The 23,031-nt window shown below is 38.2% G+C and overlaps 1 protein-coding gene across 1 annotated transcript in view; it reads right to left on the bottom strand.

Moving 5' to 3' along the window:
- The window catches only part of LOC121958119 (glutamate receptor ionotropic, NMDA 2D-like), a 147,345-nt gene that overhangs the window by 69,778 nt on the left and 54,536 nt on the right, over positions 1–23,031 (bottom strand). Inside the window, 3 exon segments of the mRNA XM_042506990.1 lie at positions 1,749–1,917; positions 7,142–7,347; positions 19,250–19,364. Coding sequence (XP_042362924.1) covers positions 1,749–1,917; positions 7,142–7,347; positions 19,250–19,364 — 490 coding nt within the window.

Genomic DNA, 23,031 nt, shown 5'->3' with positions numbered 1-23,031 from the left:
CTTCGATTCGGGTCCAATCCTCTCTCGCTAGGTCGAGTTTTAAAGGATTTGAAGCGGGATAAAAAGAATTTCACGGGAGCCCTCGAATCAAACCCTCTTTTTGTAAACACCACAAAAGGAAATAAAGAACAGAATAAGAAAAAAAAAACGACAATACTGCTGTACAGGGAAAAATGGAGAATTAAAAACATAGCTACATTATATCACTGAGACACACACAGAAAAAAGGGTCATGGTGTGTTTGTGATCTGGGCAGCTAAACTTTAGAATAAACTCCCAGAGGAAAATGCAGTCTGCAAGTGGCGGCGTCTTCAAGTCCCGACTGAACACACAGTTTTATAAACTTGCATTTAATCTCTCACCCATGCTGCTGTCACTGTGATGTTTGTTTGTATGCTGCGAGTTTTGTTATTGCTTATGAATGTTTCATGAATGGACATTTTATTGTATGTTGAGCTTTTACTGTAGCTTTGAAGGAAAAGTTTTGCTTTTTGTCAGTAAAAAAAGATGGCAAACTTAGAAGCCTATTCTTAAAGAGCCTATTCTTAAAGACATATTACGCAGGTTTTTCCTTAAAAATCAATGCATAGACTCATACAAAAGTGATCACTATCAATCATTACTTATGACCCACTAGAAGTTAGTTACAGTGTATTTATCCAACACAGTTGGCAGAGGAAAATTTTGCAGTGTGTGTTGCTGCAAACCATGTTTCAAAATTGTCATGGTTAAAAGGCTGTCACATTTAGGCAGAAAAGTCACTTGATTATGGTTAGAAAAAGATCCTGTTTTGGCTTTAAATACCCATTTTGTTGGCACAATCTAGACTGTACATATAGCAATGTCTCTGTGAAAAACAACTGCTATTAACCCCAGCAGGGTTCTAGCGATTTATCAGTAAAGAACAACTGCTTTCTACGGCAGTATCCTGGCAGGAAATGCAGTGATGTCTCGGTAAAAGATATCCACTTTCATGGCAATTTACCAAATGTAAAATACAAATATGGTTTGGGAAAAATCAACCGCTATTTGTGGTGGAGAAACACTGTCCGGTTGTAAAAAAGCACCCACATTTAGTGGCTAAAAAAGACAGTGTTGTCACCATCCACCATCCCCTCTACCTCCCAATGATGAAGTCACCTCATATATTACATAACTTTGGAAAACACTGGTATATAATGTATATAAACCAACAAATCGTCGCCTTAGAATTATGAGTTTCGATCTAACATTTTTTGTCAAAACAATTTATCAAAAAATGTTGTCATACCTATATAGATATTCTGTGACAACTTAACACCATTTTATGATGTGTGTTTTTTAAATGATATGCATTTTTTTTTACTTTTTATTTAAAAAGTTTCACATCACGTTATTTGAAATAAAAATATTTAAATTTCAATATCTCAAAACCCCTCAGAACGCAAATAGAACCTTTTTTAATTCAAAGGTTACAGAATGTAATGTATCAGTGGTTTGCAGAAATGTACAATGCCAACATTTTCCTCTGCTGACTGGACAGCATTTATCTGCAAAGGATCGGCTCTCGGTCTGTATTTTCTTATTTTCTTCTTATTTTACTATGTTTGGGACATTTCTTGGCAAAGCTTGCAGGTCAGGTTAGGACTTTACAAAAACATAACAACAAGGAGCCAGACCACAAGCAGCACACATCAAAGAAAGTTTGAAAATTAACGACGATAATTTTTTTACTCTTATAATATTAAAACCAACATGAAGGTCCTCACCTCTCCGACCATGCCGTTCCACTCCCCATCAATGTTCTTCCCGTGCCTCCCATTGGTCACCAGGTAAAGGTCATAGGTGAAACCCACAATTTTGGCCAGTCTCTTGAGGACGTCGATGCAGAACCCTTTGCAACAGTGCTTCATGGGCCCAGTGCCATCCACCATCAAGCTGAGGAGACGATGTGAGAAAAGACAGAGAGGGGAGATGGTCAACATGCTTTTTTATGAGATCTGAAGTGTGTTTTATCAAGGACGTGTTGACCTGGCTGCTTGGCTGTTTTAGAAAAATAAGGAGAGGGAAGGAAAGCGTGCTGCCAGGGGAGTGAACAGAGTACCTAGCAGAGAAAATGTAGCAGAGAAAGAATGGGAGAGCGAGGAAGGAAAGGAAGGTATGAATTATTGGCAAGAGGCTGTGAGCTGATTGATACTGACAGTTTGGGCTGTTGTGTTTGAAGAGGCAACGCTCGACAGGTCAGAGAGCTCAGCGCTGCATTATTAAAAGAGAATTAAACTCCATTTTGTGCTCTTGGATGCCGTCTAAAATTAGAGAAATTCTACAAAGGCCTCTGAAAATGAACACTTGAAACTCTGAAAGCATCATGAGCAGGTCACATATAAGAGAATCCAAGTGCATTTAGGTCACTATCATTCAAGCAGCTGCTGTGCTCTCCATCAGCTGTCCATACCAAGTGCCCCTTTGATGGGCCCTGAGACTTATGGCAGCCATGGCAACCCTGTGGCTCTGTTACCTAGCAACACAACTTGCTGAATTGTTTTTTTTGTTTTTTTTTTTTTTTTTTTTAAATCAAGCCAAAGTAAAAGATAAGCCAAACTTATCAGAGTGGGATAATTACAGTAACTCTGCTGTATTATTTGTATAAAAATATGTATGTAAAAAGCTTTTTTATACAGTTAAGGTTTAGACAAAGAGAAGTATTCCACTGCTGATAAACATGGTCTTTTCATAAATTTTTGCTGTCTATGCAACAGTATTGACAAAATACAATAATTATTATAGCACCTCTCGTACTTACACACACACACACACACACACACAACACACACACACACATATATATATATCTATATATATATATAATGAAATAACATCATTATACAGCAGATGGTTACCATAACTTTGGAAATAAGAAGTGGAAAATAGATAAAAGAAATATAAATATAAAAGAAATATCAAACAATGCATGTCAAAACAGCAACAACTGCATAAAAAACATAAATCAACTTTAGAAGAATTTATAAGAAAAAGCATAATATGCTATACAAATAAATAGAAGGTGGAATTATTTAAAAGCAAGAGCATAGAAATGGGCCTTGAGCTGCTTCTTAAAACTATCTAGAGAAGTTATTTCTCTTATTTGCTTAGACGGTCTGTCCCAGGCCACAGGTGCATAAAAACAGAACGCTGCTTCACCATACTTTTTGTAATTACTAACATTTAAACAATAAATCAGTGACTAACATTGAAATATCCTGTTCTTTCTGCATCTTTTACTTTTTCTTTTTATTGTTAGTAAATGTGTAGGATTGCGTAACATGTGCACGAGACAACTGTAAGTTTGTACCCACATTCATTATTTTCATGTTTCTTAACCAGCATTTAAAGATATGTATACTGTCACTTTAAAGCTCATGAGCTCAGTTAGGTTCTGTTATTTTATGGGAAATGACTGTCTGAAATTAAGACAAGTCATATGTGTGAAATGGTCCTCATCAAAAATGGGAAATATTTTGAGTAAAAGGCAGTTAAGTTTAAGTGCTTGGCTGTGCCTCTGTGATTCATATGCGTGTTCATTTTAAGCAGCGCGCAAACAAATCATGACCTTGGAGGTAATGATGACAGGAGTAAAAAAAAAAGCATAAAACATCGAAGCCACTACTCGGCAGCAACATCAGAGGAAATAAGCTATGACAGGTAAAAAAGATAGAAAATCAATTACACACTTCATAAAATGGTACATAAAAGCACAAAAACCCATATATATGTACGAAAGAAAATACAAGCAAATGAGGAAAAAAATCTATTAAGGAAAAAAAAAACCTGGGTCAAAGTAGGTTGATTAAAACGAGAACTAACCCAGCCAATAAAATTGATGGAGGATGAACTTGTTATCTTCCCATTGGACAGGTCATGTGCTGGCAGGAAGGAAGCTTATCTGGGATAGACCAGAAGCCCAGAGCGCACACACACTCACACACACACTCAAACACACTCTCTGTCTCTCTTTGCCTCAAATGAACCTTACATACTCATGAAAGAGGACAAACACTGATTATTAAGGATTCTGAATATAAATACTTCTGTATACCTTATATGACACATGATCTAAGAAAGATTTCCCTTTAGTCATCAGAAATCAGTATGAACTGGCTATGCTATCTTTTCTGGCTGTTTTAATGCACTGTTTGCATTTTTATCCCAAGTCGTCATATGTTGCCGCTCTGCCATGGACTTTAGATGTTGGTATCCCTCTGCGTCAGCTGTGGCCGCTCCAGGATGCTGTTACAGTGATGACAACAAATGCACATGGTGGAATAAAGCAACACGATCCTCATGTTTACATGACAGCGCTGACCGTCACAATGGTTGGGATTAGGCAAAATCACAGGTTAGATTTTGGCAGAAGAGGCACATGGTAAGGTGTAGATTAAACACACACACACATACACACACACACACATCCATGTGAAAACAAACTCTGGATTCCTGCATGAAAGTCAGTTGTTTGTGCGACCCATCCACTTCCACAATCACTGCCCTATAAACGCATTTGTGCACCTTATTTTACATTGTTAACGGCAGCGTTATTATCTGACGCTGTCCTTCAACATTTCACGCGCATACGACCGGTTCCGTTCTCAAGTGATGACATCTGTGGGCGTGACATGTAGACGTTAGCAACTGACGCTGTCCAGCCATGTTCCAGTTGGACACAAGAGTTGGCTTTTGGCATCAAGCTCATACAACAAAAGCACTAACGGAGCAGTGCTATTTGACGAGTTCAAGTGAGAACGGGCTGGACTCACTGTAAACTGAATCACTATATATTTGCGGTGGTACACAACATTTTTGAAGCATAGAAAAGGATGCAGCAAGGATCATTTGTGCCATGATTTTAATTATCTGGATTGATTAAAAGACAATTAACCTTACTTTGCTGTTTGGTTTCAAGTTTTCATTACGGTTTTTTAATGAACAGCTATAAAAAAAAAATTAAAAAAAATCATGCCTTGCTCTTAATTGCATGCTTTCAGGTGGTACCGTATGACTTTTAATGTATCTATAGCTGCTGTGAGGAAAGTTAATTTCCTCCTGGGATAATTAGGTTATTTTGTGATGTTTTAATCTATTGATCCCAGAAGGAAAGTCTTTCTTTAAGCCAATTCCTCCCTGCTCTCCAGCGCCTGGAGATGGTAAAGATTTACTGTCTTGTTCATGGACGCTTGGCCAGACATTTCAATTTCACAAGGGATCACAGCTCGGACCATTCTGGTTTCAGGATGGTCTCTATCTAACCACTTTCTGAACCTTCTTTGCAACTTTCCAGTAAGGCTTATAGGCTGATAAGGGTTTAGAGGAGAAACCAACAGGAAACATCAAGGTGAGAAATCTCTTGTTATATATGAAACCGACTCGTATAAAACTTTTTCAGTCCATTTCTTAGATAGAAAATATGACATATATCACTCTGACGCTCTCTGCCTATGGCTGCAATAAACTGCAGGTTATCCTGACCTGGGATGTCTTTTGGAGAGTTACAGAAGTATATTTCATTTTATATCAACACCACTCACAAGTATTTTTATTGAAATGTTGTTGTTTTTCTATTATCTTTTTGCTGTTGTATTGCTGAATCATTTTAAAGCTCTCATTTTCTGCCAAAGAGTCAAATTAAAACAAACCTAAAACTAACTTCACACCACTTTAGTGATGAAGGAAGCGTGTAGGTGACATTTTGATATAATGGCTATAATGGGCAGTCATTAAAAGGGAGCTATTATGCTAATTTTCAGGTCCATACTTGTATTTTGCACTTCTACTAGAACATGTTTAAAGCCTCTAATGTTGATTTTTTTTTTCTCATACTGTCTGTGCTGGATAACCTGTATTCACTTTCTGCTGAAACACTGTTTTAAGGCCTGTCTATTAAAACCCACTTCCCAAAAAAGCCTTTTTACCATGACAAAATCACCAGTAAAAGCAATCAAATTCTTCCCAAGCAGAAACATTCTACCATGTTGGGGCAAATTAAACAATATGGGCAACCAAGATTACATGTTTCTGAAGTTTGAATGCAGCTATATGTAGTAGTGTATTTGAAGCCAGGGGAAATAATGTAATAAGGTATAGCGGCACTCTCCACTGTGAAAAACCCTCACTCTGAAGTCAAATACTGCCACTTTTGCAGTGCTTTTGGCTTAAGGTTCTGATACCAAAAGTGGCTTTTGACTTGATACCCCATTGCTTAGCGTCAGCTGAGAATGTGGCTAGACAGAATCATTGATGGTGTTATTAAACACCCGCCAAGGCAGCATGATACCTAATATACATAATATAAGGAGCAAAAAGGGGTCTATAGGGCAGGTGCAGCAATGGATGGGTCCCACAAACCCAAGACTTTCATGCAGGAGTCCAGTGTTTGCTTCCCGTCTGAATTTCATGTTTTTTTTCTACACCTTACTATGTGTCTGCTTCACCTGGCCCTAACCATGGGTGCTTGCATGTGCATTTGTTGACATCCCAGTATTGGTTGCCATGTGCTTCTGTTGCTTATACATCACCTCTTGCAGCATAATCTCACCATTTGCCTGTGTTGACAACACAGTTGCAGAATCCTGGAAAATAAATTGCGGACACAGAAGGAAACCTAGAGCGTAATATGTAGACACAGAAGTCCACTACAAAGAAGCAACAAGTGATGACGGCTCTATTTTAGCACCTATCTATTTAATCCCTCCACCTGAAAAAGCCTTTTTACCGTGAGAAATCACCCGAAAGGCCTCTACACCAAAATCTTCACAACTGGATATGTTCAATACATTGAAGAGAGTACTTATAGCCAGGGCAATTAATGTAAGGGAGTACTGTAGCACAGGCTGATGTTGACTTCTTGAAAGTAGACCCAAAAAAGGCAAAAAGAGAAATCAGAGAAGTTTAAAGCTTGAGGTTTTTGCTGTCAAGGATTACTTCTACATACGTTTGCCTCATTATTTGAAACTTTGGCGGCTGATCATTGAAAGCTGAACGCTGCAGAGTCTGGATGCAGTGAGGGGCAAACACAGTTCAGCAATAAGAAATCTTTGCTGAAGATGTGCGTATAAATGATTTAGACTTGCTGACTTTGTTTCATATCCCAGGGCTGTGGGTTTGTTACCTTGTGTTAACTGGCATCCGACAGGGCACAGAGTCGCGGATGCAGGAGCTGGTGCCTGGGTCAGCTGGCTCCACAATGACAAAGGGCCTCTCCTCCAAGGTAACCACTCGGAGGTGCTGGGAGTCATCCAGAGGCTTCAGGAAGGAGCCATAACGAGACCAGGGATGGTAACGCAGACGCAGGTGGCCATTTTCCCACCAGCCAACCTGGATGGGAATAAACACACAAACACAGATGCTCAGGTCTTAAGCTCTGGGGCGACAGTGGCTTAGAAGCAGTTAATGATCACATTTTTAGTCCATGTCTCCACAGCATTTGAGTTAAAATTTGTTATTTAAGCATCTGATCAGTTTTATGTTTTATCACAATAATTTCACCTAGCTAGTGATGTTAACACATTAGCCAATGTGACAGCACCTTGCTGTGAACACATCTGATATTCACAAAACCCATTTTTTTCCTGAGATGTAGCACAACCTTGCAGTATGTCGTTGCATGGGTTGTGTTGAATAATGAGCAGTTTGTTCTTGTTAACTGAGCTGAGCGTTTTCATGCTGCAACGTGGTATTTTGGAGCAGAGACTGAGACGAAACACAAGACAGTTTACAGTGTCACAGTGACCTACATGTGTAAACAAATCTGTTCACATCAACTGAGGATGTTACTGGATGGATGTGCAGCCACAACACAGGAAATCTGTCTTTTTTAGTTTGCCATTTCCTAGCTGTGGTGTCATATATTTAGACGTTATTTGCATACAGCCAGTTCTCCTGTGGATTTCCCTGATGGTGCCAGACGTGGCTGCTGGGATTTGTTTAAAAATATGCAAAGCCTCTTTAAACACACACACATAGGCCTACACAGGTTTTGTTGCTTACGAGGACATTGTTTATAAATTTACATAAATGTTAACAGTAATTGCTACATGCCTATGCCCAACTCAGTATTGACATTATCGTAATCCCACTAAAGCACGTCTTAAACCCAAAATAAATGGTTTATCTTGAGGGGACAAGCCTATTGACATCAAGTGAGGCCCCACAATTTGACTGTCTGAATAGACAATACACTTGTGAGGACTCTCATTTAGTGTGTTTACATGTGCACTAATGTTTCACAAATATTCCAAATATGCCAGTATTTTGAATTTGATATGGGTCATGTAAACAGCATATTTTGTTGCGACAATCCACATAAAGCCTTCTCCCTAGATAGTTTTGGATGCACTACCTGCAGGAATCAGTAATTCAAGGTACATTACTTCAAAATCAACAATCCAATATGCAAGAATCATTGCTTTTGCAATCATTGCTTTCCAAATGCTCTGCGGGATCAATATTCCTTAGTAGTCAATAATCTTACATAAACTATCTCAAACGAACCAATAGCTCCTTCACAGAATGCACAACTTGGAGTGGAATATTTAATTTTCAGGATGTTTTTTTGTCTGTTCAGCTACATGTGGCTTCTAACGTGGCGTGAGTTTATGCTTATATGAGTGAGTGAGTTTGAGAATGATTTTGCAGTATGAGGTAGGATTATACTATCTGATTATGGTCAAATGTAACTTCTGATCCTGATAAACACCATTAATATTAAGTATTTGATGAAGTGTCTGCTCATATGTTGATCATATAACGTATAACCTATTTTTGCAGATTTTCTAAATAAATATCATTACACTAACTTATATCCACTTATGTATTAGTTTGATGGTGTGACCTGCTTCCGTTTTGCTTTTCAGTAAACACCTACATCATTACTACTTTTTAACTAAGTTTGTCCCCATATAGTAGGACAGTCCCCATAATATAGTGTGGATACTGATGTCCCCACAATGTTATGAGATGTGTTTTATGTATGAATATATCTAGAAATGAAGAAGGTCTAGAAAGTTTGGGAATTATTGTATCACTTGAGATAGTAATACATTGTCTTATTTTGGCCAAATGGAATTCAAAATCCTGCTGTTTTTTATATGTGACCACTATCTGATCAAGTTTTTGGTCATATATGTCCATATGCATATTATCTTTTTTTGTCCAAATATTCTATATACATGTTATTATACAACAACTGATACTAGCATATGTGTGTTTGGTGCAACCTGCTTTCATTAGAAAGGCATAAATCTTAACTTAACTATGAACTCAGTTTATGCCTAGACAGGACAGTCCCCATAACGTATTGTGGAGACTGATGTCCCCACAATGCGATGACAAGGACATTCTCACACACAAAAAACAGGCGCATGCATTGCACTAACTTGTATACAAAGAAGTTACAAGGACACAATATCTCACACAAAACTAACTGACACCAAAGGAGGATCAACACACCTTTACATTGTTAGTCATTTAGTTTGACCACTTAAATATGTTAACACCATAGATATAATCAAGAGAGCAAAATTCACCATACCAGGTACCTTGGACTAACTTCGCTCACTGTATCTTTTATGCAGTTTCTGTTCTTCTATTTTTTTACTGTGTTTCTGCTCTTCTCGCTCACTCTTTCTGCTGCATAAATAATCGTAGCCAGATCCAGCAATTCATTATGGAACAAAATGAAGAGTTGCTCTTCTGTGCTCATTTGTCCTCCAGTTCACCCGTCTAACATGTTTTGCATAAACCGAGGTAAATGCTTTGTGCCGCTCTTTAAACACAAAACACACACAAAAAAGACATTTATATGCACATGCACACACACAAACACACGCATGAACACACACACACACACACACACACACACACACACACACACACACACACACACACGCACACACACACACACACACACAGTGCTCAGACAGGGGCTGAATCCCTGGACTGCCAGCCCAGCAGAAGGCAGGGATCGAGCATGATGTGGTATTTTGTGGTTCTCTGTTACCATGGAGCTCAGACAGACCTTATGGTTTTTATCAAAATGTTATGAGTGTCAGTGAAAACAGCAGCATCACATATAACTTTAAGTAAAAATGTTAAGCTCCTACTCACATATTACAGACAGCACAGATTATGTTAAGTGTTTGACTGCCTTGCCAAAATGCTGCATTAAAAAAGTCAAATGCAGCACGTTCACAAAGAAGTGATGTTGATATTTACTGCAATCCCTTCAGTTTTGAAGACATGGAGCTGAGTCACGATCATTTTTAGTCTCTTCATGTCTATCTCTGACATTTCCATTACAATCAATAATCTGAGGTTCACTGCTCAGAGGGCTCGATAGTTTTGGGTGCACTACCTGCAGGAATCAATAATTCAAGGTACATTACTTCCAAAATCAACAATCCAATATGCAAGTATCATTGCTTTTGCAATCATTACTTTCCAAATGCTCTGCGGGATCAATATTCCTTAGTAGTCAATAATCTTATATAAACTATCTCAAACCAACCAATAGCTGCTTCACAGAATACACAACTTGGAGTGGAATATTTAATTTTCAGTATGTTTTTCTTTGTCTGTTCAGCCACAGTGGCTCTGGCAGCTCATTGAAACGCAGCTCCTCTTCTGTTCATTACAAACAAATCACTGCTGCTGCTGCTGCTGCAAAGGTAAAACTCATCACTATTTGAGCACCACAGGACCTTTTCATACAAAGACCAAACACTCAGTGATGAGAATAGCAATTGTGAAAACCTGGCTGAATCACAGTTATTATGGTCTGCCTCTAGAAGGCAGCGAATCACATTAATTCATAAAAAATGTTGAAAAATACAGCAATTCTATCAAACAAAATAAATCTTGGCTGTAATTTTCAATCAATATGAATGACTCTGCGATCTCTTTTTGTGTTAACTGAAAAGTATATTTTCACAGTATATTAGTCCCTCTGGGATTTTGCAGACTTTATTGGGAGTCTTGCAACGTAGAATGCCTGATTTTGGGCAGCATTTTTAAAAGATTGCAATGAATATTGCAGTGTTTTAGGCATTTTTCTGCACGTAAGATTCATGAAAAATTGAAGGCAAATTGTTATAGTGAGAAACAAACAACACTGTTCTGAGTTTTTCATTTAAACTACAGTAATGTTATAACTATCCTACTACCAACTAAATCCTCTCAGCAGGTGCAATAGATGTGGATGCATCAGCCTCTGTCATGGTAATGTGTCTCTTTTGTTGTCCATGCTGTTTAGCCATTCTTTGGGTGTTTTTTATCAATTGCTGTCGTTTATGTTCCACCACAGCGTTGCAAACTGTGCAAAACAATTTATTCCCAAGTTCATGCAGAACAGGGAATTGCCTTGCACAGTTTCATCAGTAATTTTTGTTGGTAAATGTGAGATGTTTGTGTTGTGCCTCTGCGTCTTTAATGATGTGAGGGACTGCTATGATTGCTAAAACTCACCAAAAACTACAACCAAATGGCAATGTTGCACAGAATTCATGAGTAATGGTTATATTAGCTATAATTGCTGGGATTGCATCATCGTAACATCCTTGAGAGCCTGGTATAAAGTCAGGATGTCTCGACCTGTGCTGCTTTGACTTTGGCACTATTTTCCCTTTTCCTGTCTCATTCAAGTCCCCTAATTTGATCTAATTTGCTGGAGTAGTGCTTTAAATTGATTATGATGATTCCAGAATGTAGAGGGACATAGTTTACTAAAGGCACGAAACATGAGAACAATTTTTGCCCCAAAGTAAGAGTATTTTTCAATGACTTTGTTGTTGTTTGTATGTTAAAAGATGAATGTATTAACTTTGTAACCTTCAGTATTGAGTATAAAGTCTAATTCATTTTGTAAGTCCTGTTCTTTAAATCAATATTCTTTTTGAGGCTTTTGCTGTCTGGACTTTATGTCTGCTTCTGCGCTTTTCAGGAGAATCATTATTTATTTTGGTCATACTTGCACTTGCGTTGCCCTGGCTTCTGTTCTGTTTCCAGATGATGTCGACCATCAGGAGAGGAGTCAAGGCTCTTAAAGTATCAACACAACTAATATTCGACCTTGTTGGTTCCCTGAATGCTAAAAAGTTACTGTACCCAACTCCAATATTGAAATTTCAGGAGGGAGGACTGTAGCCCAGAAATCCGTCCCACAGAAATAATAAAAGCACAGCTGATTCTCGTTTTTAACAATCATTGTAGGACTGGCAGCCATTTAATGGACAGCGTAGTGTCGTTTGGCATGCATTCATCCATGTGACTCCTGCCAGCAGTGGATTCATTACTACTTTTAAGTGATTTCTGCCTCTATTTTTGCTCTCCCAGTCCATTCTGAGTGCAAAACAGTTGTAAATTTTTTGTAAACAACTGAAGGACAAAATTGGTCTTGCAGCAAAATAGCTTACAAACTCCAACAAGCTGCACCAATGGAATACCTCAGAAATGTGACAAATAATTGTGTCAACTGAAACGGAACGAATAAAGCTTGATTAATGGTTTGGGTTAATTCAAGTCCATCATCAGGGCTTAACCAAGGTCTGGTTTAACTAACAGCTACGGTATTTTTAATACGTACCAAATATGAAAACATGAATTCAATGAGCACTGAACATGGAGAGTGTAAAAACTCAAGGTTTGTGTTGTCGGCAAGGTTTATTACAGTCCAAAATTCTGTCAAGCATACACCATTTAAATGCCTGATTGGCTAAAAATTTCCCAGATACCGATATTTGCAAAAGGTTCAAATAGTCTCCCGCTAATCAAACTTACTTCGCCTTGTACTTTTCAATTTCAACAGATTTCTGGCATCAGATATTTAACATCCCCGCACCTTTCTTTTTCCTATTGACATAAATCTTAAACCTGAACTTTTCATGGCTCCATTCAGGCTGTTCTCATACATTTTATTTTTACTAAGGAAAATACTGCATCAAATACCTATTTATGCATATCTGACATAATCACGAGTCTGTAATCTTTAGAAGGCCAATGTGCAGATGAGAGCAAAGAATAAAGAAGGAAACTTTCCCATAAGGGTGGAGGTCTGGATGGTGGATTGGTCATAAAACACAGAACCTTCCCCTGGGCAAATTTGCATTTTTATCTAATATTTGAATAAGGACACCATTCATTACTTATTATTTTGATTTGTGTTCCTGTTAATGTTTTTATGCCTTGCATGTCAATTCAAGCTCATTCTGCCATCTTTGATGAGTCACTTTTACCCTTGCCCTTAATAGTGGTGTAAAATCAAATATGAGATTTAAGGGGAAAAAACAAAATTAAACTTAAGGTTACTCTTGCTGAGCTTACAGGTTATTCTAAAAGGTCAAGCAATGACAAAGATTTTGACAAATTCTATATTTAATATATACACTACATGCATAATATGTGATGTGGGTTCAAAATGCTAATTTAATAACAATTTAATAATCCTGCCAACACTGTTAATTATATCAAAAATAATAATGTGATATAATGAGAAGATAAGCTGCTCAGTTCAACCTATGTCTTAGACAATGTATTTCTCACCTCAGCTAATTATATGTTCAGTGATCACTGATAAATGTAATCTTTATCATGCTTTCTTATCTGTCACCTTGTGTTATTGCAACCTTACGTGCTCTACATAACAGAGAGACAACATTGCTTGGTCATGATTTTAACTAGAAAATTAAGCTTTTTAGTATAATTTTTATTTGCATGAATAATGCCATGCTGTGATTTACAATATCCAGAAATCTCTATGCTGATGTCCTTAAAGATTGAGTTAATTTTTTTTTCATTTTATTGTTATGTTGTCTTATAACATTTAGTTGAACAGGCTTCTATCAGAGTAAACTCCAGTTATTTGTAATTGCAGGACAGGAAGTCTAAACCCTGCCCCCTTGTTAGGTACCTGCTGAATCACTGTAATCGATTAACTCTATCAAACTCTTCCTGCAGATATACTGTTATTATTCTGTGTTGTGAGGTTGTAAAAATCTTATTGCGCCTTTAAATTGAGCTGAAATGGGATTCAGCTTTGTGTGGTTTAGGATTCCAGCTCTCTTGTCATGTTGATAAAAAAGATAGCGTGGCTGTCTTCTCTCATTTGCTCATTGATCCACCACCGTATACTTCCCTGTTTATGTTTCGTCTCAAAGAACAAACAAAATGTAGGACGACTTGCTCTGCTGTTGCATCACATAAAACCTAACCTCATAAAACCCATAGAATGAGAAGCTCAAAAGATATGAAAAACGCTCTGTTGGCAGCAAAACTAAAAAAAAAAAAAATTAAAAAATCAAACAAAGGAACACCTTCATTTCCAATATGATCTGTACCAAAGTGCACATGCACATAACAATAACAACATAATCTGATGCAGAGGAAATGGTATAATATAGTGAAAACAACATCGCTTGAGAGTGTTTAACAAGCAACTTATGTAAAGGCAAAGACTAACAAAACAAAGATGGAAATTTATGGATCATTTTATCTTCCTTTTTGATGTTTTGACCAACTTATGTGGATCCCAACATTATTTCTGAAGTTATTCAGGAAGAACAAATGTAAAAATGGCTCAGGTTGTCAAGGATCAAGTGGTGCTGTTGGCCTGTCCTCATGGTTCAGCCTGTTCTCACTCCAAAGTCGTCACATACCAGCACTTTGTTGACCATTTCAGTATAAGATAGTGATGCCAAAAGCCACCTTGTGCAGTAGAATCATACGCTGTTGAGCAGCGCTTGTCTGAAACGTATCCAAAAGGAACCTTTCGTGGTGTTATGAATGCCAGGGTTGGCCAGACAGCACCTGTTGCAGCCCAATAATACGCAGCATCAGAGGATCATGTGGCCAGACCGACCCTGTCATGGCCATATGATATGCTGCTGGATAGCATCAGGTTAAAATGTTGCTGGTAACCATGTGAAATAATGAGCGTGAGGGCGCCTATAGGGTGGGTGGGAGGGGCATTGGATGGGTCCAACAAACCCTGGACTTTCACCTGGGAGGACAGTGTTCTCTTCCTGTCTAATTTTCCTTAACTTAACCACCTGTGCCTTTGTAGCCTTACCCCGATTACATGCCTTGTTGACCTCCTGGCGTTAGTTTCAGCATCCCATTACCTCAACAGCAGGCAAAAAAAATTGCATGGTTTGTGCTTTTATATGCATCATACGTTGAGAGTTTAGCCTCGACATCACCAACTGTGCATCCATGTGCTTGTGTACAGCACGAGTGTGGATACTATGGTGTGGCTTCCTTTAGAAAGAATCAAAATATTCATGACATTAAAATAAATACAAGAAATTACACACAAATTATTCACTGTGCTCCATCAAAACAGGTTGATTGCCAAACCCACTTGGCAATTACAAAAGTTCACAAATGTGTTCTTTGCCCAAAAGCAAAACCAAAAATCCATCTCTCTGTGATTGTTGTGACTCAGAGACTCTTGATGAATACAGTCTCGGAGATCACTTTGAGCTCTACAGCCAGCTCTTATTCAGCTGCCCTAAGGTTGCTGTGCTTGGCAAATATACTCCATGATTTAGTTCAGGAGAGGTTAATTCAGCAAATACACGCCTGGGAAACGGGGATGTTCAGACAAATGAGGTTGGAGAGAACCACTGGGCAGTAAGGGTCAAGTGCTGGCCTCTGAGGGAGTTGTATCGAATCTGTTTGTCCTTTGCTTGGACATTATCTCTTAGGTCAAAACCTCCATACAACAGTCACTTCAAGAGACCTTTAAGTTCCTGCCTGATATGATGGAGGAAAAATTAAATAGCATAATGGACTGAAGTTTATGGTCAAATAGAAAGGCAAGGCATCATCATTTTTATCGGCTTCTTTGCAAATGCTCAAAAAAAGATACATTCTATATTTATAAAGTGATTTGAGTATGTTTGTCATCTTTGTGTTTGGTACAAGTTCTCATTTGGTTCTCCATGGAAACAACTTTAATGTTTGACACTTTAAATTTGGTATAGGATTACTTAGATTCCTTGGATCTGTGGTTTCCAGGGGTTGAGTTTGACTTAAAAGACGCCAGAAAAAAAAGCAGTGATATGAATACGAATATTTTTATTGGATTTATGTATTAATATTAGGAGTATTTTTGTATCATTATTTAATATTATCTGTGTAGAATAACAATTACCTCTGCTGTCATGTATGTTTGTGTTCTTGTTTACATGATATATTCTGTGCATGTTTTTGTTAAATAAAGCTGTAAAAAAAATTTATTACTTTGAGTGTACCTGTGCTTTGTGCTTGTCCTTGGGCATTCTAAGAACCAGATCACAAGCGCACTTTAGTTTCAGTAATTTCTAGTGAGGGATCATAAAACTGTAAAATTACTAAATATTGTACAATCCTAAAAGGGGGTTTACTGTTAGAAATATGACATGGCTGTCCAGAGTATTTCCTCTCGACTCACCTAAACATCAGATATAAAAGAGCAGCACTGGAGTCGTCTTTTGAGAGCAGCTGTGCAAACTAAACTCTTATCTGTCAGGTTTTTTTTTCTGCAGGCTGTAGCCAGTTTTTCTTTTTCTATCTCTCCCAACCCCATGGAGTACAAGACAGTAACCTGTCTCCTCTGTCAGTATCTGCACCTTCATTCAGTAAAAAATTCAATACAGTAATGGCGAGCTGCATCAGAAAGGGCAGAAAATGGTATGATTCCCACAGATGGAGGAGTGCTTCTTGCAGCAGGCACACACTGTAATGTTCTGCTCTTCTGTAAGGTTAACTACTGCCAGAAGAAATGCAGGCTGGATGTGCTGAACTCAAACACCAAAAGAAGACAGAGTGAGAAAGACTTAAAAAACATGAATAAAATAGCTGACACTCTCCAAAAATAAATGCCCCCTGTTCAGCAATCAAATGATAAGAGGCAGCGCTTTTATTTTTCATGAGCATTGCCTATTTGTCAGGTTTTTTGGCTAAGCATTGTCAGTAACTTTAATATTTCCCCCCCCGATCTGAATCTTGCTCTGAGGCTTGTTATCTTCTGCAAAACAAGATTGGGGTCAATTTCAGATCATAACAGGCACAATGTATAAAATTCAGCAAACCCTCCGTATAACACCACTTTTCAGTCCAAGGTTTCTTTAGACTGCAAATTCCCGAAAGTGATTCAGAATTTTAAAGAAAAGTCCAGAGGGAGAAACTTTATGCAGCATTGTGAAGTTAATGTGTTTTGGGGGGGGAATTGAGGATTGAGGATACTCTCTTATTGTTAACATGTTAACATTGTTAACAACTCGTCACATGCTGCTGTTCTGTCAGTGACCTTCTGCGTCTACAAAGGACGTTTTAGGCATCCTGCGTCAGCTGTTTACGCTCCAGGATGTCGGTACAGTGATGTCAACAAATGCACATGGTGGGATGACGCAGCATGGTCCTTACACAACAGGTTTAGGCACCAAAGTCACAGATTATATTTAAGCAAAAGAGTTACATTGTAAAGTGTGGTGAAGTGTAAAAGAAAAAAACCCACACACCTCCACAGGGGAAGTGAACTCCAGACTTCTGCGCAAAGTAAGTTATTTTTGGAACCCATCCACCTCCCCACCCACCTGCTGTATAAGCACACTCATGCTCCTTATATTACGTGGTTACCAACAGTGTTATTACCCGATGCTGTTCTGCAGCGTTTCATGACAAACCCATTCATTATTCTCAAGTGACACCACCTCTGCATGTTGCATGTGGATGCACCCAGTACCATCTGGCCATCTGCCAGCATATAATAACGCCAACGGTTCTGTTCGTGGGCATTCTCATCTGACACCATTCAGCCGTGTTTCGGTTTGACGCGGTAGGTGACTTTTGGCGTCATGCTCGTATGCTAAAAGTTCTGACAGAGAGGCGGAATTTGAAGAGTTTGGAATGAGAATGGGCTGGTTTAATATACTTCAACTAAAGAGATCATGTAATAATCCCAATAAAAAAATGCTTGTCATAATTCAGCCCATTCACCAGACGACTATGTTGGCATTGCGCATTTCTGCAACAAAGGATGTGTTACATTTGTACACAGGATGCCTGCCACGCTGCAGACCACTATTTGAGACCCCGCTCACAGTGAATGAATCCTCAATATTAAAGGCACCGCTGTATCTGTTCAGAGAAACAACATCCACACGAGCTAAGTCCTTCAAACTAAAAGCACCATGGGTCCAGCTTTGATTTATTTAATTATTACAGCCCTTTTAAAAATGTAATTAAGAAATGTATTTAACTTCCTTATAACTGTATTTTATTGAATGTTACTTTGACAATAGTGTATTCAGCTTTTTATATGACAATATCAACCTTATTGAACTTTTTGTATAACTGCAGTTCATTCAATTATTTTGTGTGTAAGTAGTTAACATTATTTATAAGGACATTTAAAAATATTGAGATATATATTGTATATCACGATATAGCCTTAAAATATTGCGACATTATTTTAAATCCACATCGCTCAGCCCTAGACACAAATTGACTGTACGTATTCCTTAAGTCACACTTATTGCACTCATACCTGAACCCATTCATTATTCTCTCATGGAGCCAAGCTGAAATACTGTATAGAACTGCACATCAAGAAGGAAGCTGAACTTTGACAGGAAGGTGAAGAACCACAAAACTTTTTAAATCTAAGGACCCACACTGATATTATGTTGTTAATGTCTTTTTCCTTCTTTCAAAGGTTGATTTTTCCTTTTTTGTTATCATCCTTTAAATGATGGGGGGCGGGGTGGGGGTCTTGAGTTTGCACTCTCCGGTAAACATATTGAGCCGTAAAAGGTCAGGAGCAAATGAAACACAGCGAGAAAGAACGAAAAAAAGGTTTACTTGTTTTTCTCAGGTCTTGAGGAATTGAAAGTGCCATCTGAGGGCAGACCTTGGATTTAGTGCTATTACTGTACAACTGCCACGCATGGCCCCTGATGGAGAGAATACTGGACTGTGAGTTAGCGCTGGCTAACAAGGCTGACAAACAAAGATGAAAGAGGAGAGGGAGAAGAGAAGAGGGGGAGGCGGAGGAGGCTTAGGGGAGCTCTAATGAGTTTTGGGAGAGAAAGAGAGACAGAGAGGGGGAGAGTCAGTGAGACAGCAGAAAGGTGAAACTGAGCAGTGATGAGTTAGCATGTCTGATGGGCTGTGAAATTGCGGATAGCTCGTCTAGCCGCTGCACTAGGGTAATTAGTGCCTACTTGCACAGCTGCGTACTGACCTCCTCCCAGCCTCTCCCGTTGGTGTAGGAAATGACATCAAGCAGCGGGTTGGACAGGTAGCCGTCATTGTTGAAGGAGTAGTCCCGCCCACCGATGGATATGTTGGTGAAGTACCTGCGAGAGGAGACAACACAGAGGTGAAATAAGAGATGGGATCTCAATGACCTACAAGATGTGTCCATGTAAGCGGAAAAAACAAGTGCACCAGTATCTATGTATGATTATCAAGGCATCATCTCCTGAGAAGGTTAAACCTCATTTCGCCTGTGAAAGAATTTTTAGGTTCATAGTTATATTTTGGTTTTTTCCATGCTTTTAATGGTGACTTAAAAAATAAAATAAAACACAAAAAATGTATTTCCTTCACACTGTCTAAGCTAGAACACCTCTATTTACTCTCTATAAATCCTCTAAAAAAATCCTCTAAAAAAGTCCTCCAATAGTCCAAAGACCACCAATAAAAATCTTTACAACCGGAAATTATCCACTAGCAATATGATTTAAAATCTGGGAGAAATTAACAACACTGTCAATCAAGATTACGTGTTTTTCTGACATTAGGAAGTAGCTACATGTTTTATTTTTTTTCTGTATTGGCAATAGTTAGCGTTGGGTCATCACCAGACCTAACTGAATTGTTGCACAAATTGCAGATTGTTGGTCAACAGTTAAGAGATCTTAGTTGTTAGTAAGCTTTGCTAACTGTTCCAGTGTTACAGAGTCGAGCTTATCATTTTCAAGTATATACATCTCGCTTCTTGCCAAATTTATGTAATGCATGTTCACTGAATGTGCACTAAAACGGTTTCCATTTTATTTACTCAATTTAGTCTTTGTTGCGCAACTTTCAACAATTTTTAGGGATATCCTACGATAGATGAACGATATCTCTCTATTTTCAGGTACAGAGCTGACAACAGACAGCAGAGGCTGACTGAGCAAAGAGGAAGCAGATAGTGTAAAGGAGAAGCTGGATTACGCTGAGCTAAGCTTGACAAAATATAGTTCAGGTTAATAGAAGTTTTGCCAAATCTGATGTTGCACAGTACAGCTGAGCCCGGCAATCTGAAACCTTTCTGGTGTATCACTTTATGGCCTTTTTTCAATGTTTCAATCAATTGAAACACCATATGTGACATAGAATCTAAAAATATATATTGTTCCTAAGAAACGCATCAGACAAAAGACATCAAGTATTTTTTTCACTTTATGAAAAAAATTAGAAATAAAGAAAAGAAATCAAATAAGAAAGAGAAAAGAAATCAGGTAAAGTAATCAAAGCTGTGAGGGTAAAGTCGGGACCTTGACTGCAGGGAGCAAACATCAGGGATCCTGCACTAAAGACAAAACACATTTCTGTTGATATAAGAGGAAATCACATTGTCGAGGTGTAGAGACTGCGAGGGGGGAGAAACAAAGAGCCGAAAGGAGGCGAAGCAGGGAGGGGGAGTTGACACGAGGCGCAGAATTCACTAAAATGTTTCCCCATCTTTAGCTGTATTTGGTTTGCGGAGACGCGAAATGCGGGGGAGAGGAGCTGAAAGAGAGTAAACATTAGAGGACAAATACTTGAGAATACTTTTAATACGAGGAAAGACAAAAGCAAAGCGCGTTGGTGTGAAGCAGAGATAGAACACGAGAGAAAAAGAGAGCTTTACCTTTGATGTTCTTTAATGAAATATCTACCTTAAAAGCATCTGGAAAAAAGCACATCAAAGCTTCCTAATGAAACCAGCCCGCACACTCACAAACATGCAGGTGACCTCGCTGAAAGAAAGCCTCAACATCATCTCAAATAATACTTAATCAACTGCAATCGGACCTCAAAACAGACAAAGTATGCAATGCAGAAATAATTTTTTTTTAATAAGAAATGTGCTGTAGTAGCTACTGTTAGAAGAAGTAAAGAGCACATGTTGTACATATTATTTACAGGGATAATTCACCCAAAAAGGAAAATTTAGTCATGCGGATGAAAAGTTGGGTTAAGATTTATAATCCACAAAGGCTACAACAAGGCTAGAAATATGACGCCAGTGACATTTTTCAAAACAACTTGGCACCTCAGGGCTTCAGGACACTTGGATGACTTTGGACAAGCAGTATGGAGACATTTTTTGGTTTAATTTTTATTTCTCTAACGTTTGAATCTTGGTCACGATTTGTTTCTCTTGGGAGATGAGTGCAACGCCTTTCCCCAGTCAAACTCTGGCAGTTTTGTGAACTATCAAACTTCACCCAGCTTTCCATAGGTACAAGGGTGAGTAGATGATGAGTAACAAATTAAGACTCTTCATTATATATCACTGAAATAAAAGACATTCTGGTGCACAGGAAGTGATGGATTTTAGTGTCAAAAATGACACTACCATTTACTACCTTTCTCACAGTCATTGTTCTAATCTAAGCAACTTAAAATTCCATTCAGCTTCATTTGATCACTGAGGACTCTGAGATGTGGGTCAAAAGCTCTGATATAAGTGGAACTTTGAACATGATTTTAGTACAAAGTGCTCCAAAAGGTCAAGCATGAGCTTTCATGTTCAAAGAATGATTCATAAACCAAACTTTAGCTCCGTACAATGTGAAAATTCACTTGCAATTTTACAGAGCTCAACTTGTCTTCTTTAAGGTATCTTGTTCCGTTGAAAAGCCAATGTTTTTATAAATACAATAGAAAGAACAACAGCTAATTATTTTTGATTTAAGGAGCAAAAATCATAACTGAGGTTTTTGTCAAGAAACGAATTAGTTAATCTCCTCATTGTTACCATTCATCATAATTTAGTAAATCTATAGAAACTTTGTTTTATAGCAATAATAATAATTTGAAAAATGATATTGCTGTATCATGGAATATTTGTGAATGCAGCTCCAACACTAGGAGCTAAAGGCTACAACACGGCTAAAAACATGGCACCAGTGACGTTTTTCAAAACACCTCGGCACGCCAGGGCTTCAGGACACCTGGATTACTTCGAATGAGTAGTATGGAGACATTTTGTGGATTTAGTATGTATATTTTTTTTATGTTTAAATCCTGGTCACCATTTGCTTCAGTTGTTTGGGAGATGAGTGCAATGCCTTTTCCCTGTGAAACTTCTGGCAGTGTTTTGTGGACTATAAAACTTAACCCGACTTTCCATCCGCATTAGGGTGAGTACATAATGACTGAATTTTCATTTTTGGATGAACTATCCTCTTTAACTGTCACATTAGTGTCAGACAAAGCCAGTGTGCATGCCTGAAGAACATAGAAACAGTATTTACCATTATGAGTGTGGCCAATAATCCTTAGCGGTCCTATATAGGATTTTTTTGGTCAAAGAGAGGAAAATATCCCTCCAGTCATATGTTGCCTTTAAGTTATGTATCAAAAGCAGCGGGGAATAGAAATAATGAAAAACAGCATTAGAAAGCAGCTTACAGAAGCTTGAAATCAGGATATTATGCATATCCCAGCTATCATATTCTGCTTTCTAATAATAAGAGTATGAGCTTATCCCTGCTATTGTAAATGAAATATGGTGTTTAGTCAATTTGAATATTTACATTTACATTTCAGGCACTAAGCACAAGCTTTTCTTCAGAGGGACTTATAGCCAAACAGTTAAATGAGATGCGGCTCCTATAGGTGCAGCTGACAGAAAAGTCTTTACTGCTGAGTTGGGTCATTTTGGCTTCTTCTCCCTGGAGGGGAACTGTTGGCAGAACTCTGAATTTAAAATAAATGGTCATTTCACTAATTGGTTGAGAGAAGCTTGAGTTTCTTCATGGTAAT

This window comes from Plectropomus leopardus, chromosome 18, assembly GCF_008729295.1.
Source record: "Plectropomus leopardus isolate mb chromosome 18, YSFRI_Pleo_2.0, whole genome shotgun sequence".
NCBI classification, from domain to species: domain Eukaryota; kingdom Metazoa; phylum Chordata; class Actinopteri; order Perciformes; family Serranidae; genus Plectropomus; species Plectropomus leopardus.
Note: the sequence above shows the minus strand (reverse complement) of the source record. Positions and strands in the feature narration are given on the sequence as shown.